Here is a 1,000-nt window from a genome sequence, read left to right as displayed (position 1 = left end):
AAGGACCAACGTCTGCAGCCAGGAGAGGTGAGAGCTTGGGATGGAGGTTGGGCCTCAGGGAGCTTTTGGGGAGGGGATGCTGAAGCTTGAGGAGAGGGAACGTCCCTTCCTCCACCCATCCCTCCTTCCCTCCATCTCTCCCTCTGGAGGGGAGGGAGCCCGTGTCCCCAGCACTGTCCTCGCCTTCCTCTCGGCAGGACGCGGCTCTGCTTGGCCTCCTCCCAGACCTTCTAGAACAACAAGGGGCTGCCCAACATGGCCGTCACCATGCAGGAGCTCTACCAGGACCACAAGGACGAGGACGGTTTCCTCTACTTGACCTACGCCTCCCAGGAGATGTTCGGCAGCTCTTCCTCCGGCCGCTCGACCGCCGTCGCGCCCTCCTGCCCATCCCAGGACTCCAACCCTGGGGAGATCGAGGAGGCGTCTCTCCAAATTTGACCTGAAATCTGTGAGGAGCCCCAAGCTGGGGTTGGAACCAAACCTCGCCCCCTCTCTTGCCACGGTTTGGCAGGCTCGGTTTTGCCACTGCGCTCGATGCCTACTTCGTCTGGTGGCTTTAGACCCAAATTATTCTCTCAACCCAGCGGGTGACGGTTTCCTCAGAAGGTTCTTCTGACGGGTGAGACATCCCCGCTCGGGGACCTTCAGCTCCTCCCAACGGGATCAGGGAATTCCATGGTTTGTGCCAGTTTTTGCGTTGGAGACGCAGAATAAAGAAAATTCCACTGGTGCCCCTGAACGCAGCTGGAACCAGCCTGAACCTGGGGGTTTGCTAATTGCAAAGGTTTTTTGGCTAATTGCAAAGGTTTTTTGGCTAATTGCAAAGGTTTTTTGGCTAATTGCAAAGGTTTTTTGGCTAATTGCAAAGGCTAATTAGGCTAACTCTTGGTTTTGGGGGGAGCAAGGGGATGTTGCCATGGTCAAAGAAGCCTGGGAGAGACCCCCCTTGAGGAGGGGCAGCTCCTCTTTTGCAGGACGAGGGGGTTCTGAACCGCCC

The 1,000-nt window shown here is 57.0% G+C and overlaps 1 protein-coding gene across 1 annotated transcript in view; it reads left to right on the top strand.

Moving 5' to 3' along the window:
* Positions 1–441, top strand: part of LOC104276447 (microtubule-associated proteins 1A/1B light chain 3C-like) — a gene marked incomplete at its 5' end in the record, with an annotated part of 3,499 nt that extends 3,058 nt beyond the window's left edge. Inside the window, 1 exon segment of the mRNA XM_009872760.1 lies at positions 198–441. Coding sequence (XP_009871062.1) covers positions 198–441 — 244 coding nt within the window.
* Between the last annotated feature and the right edge of the window lie 559 nt (positions 442–1,000).

The sequence above is a fragment of the Apaloderma vittatum genome, unplaced genomic scaffold, assembly GCF_000703405.1.
Source record: "Apaloderma vittatum isolate BGI_N311 unplaced genomic scaffold, ASM70340v1 scaffold30227, whole genome shotgun sequence".
NCBI lineage: Eukaryota > Metazoa > Chordata > Aves > Trogoniformes > Trogonidae > Apaloderma > Apaloderma vittatum.
The sequence above is the reverse complement of the archived record's forward strand: the minus strand, read 5'-3'. Positions and strand labels throughout refer to the sequence as shown.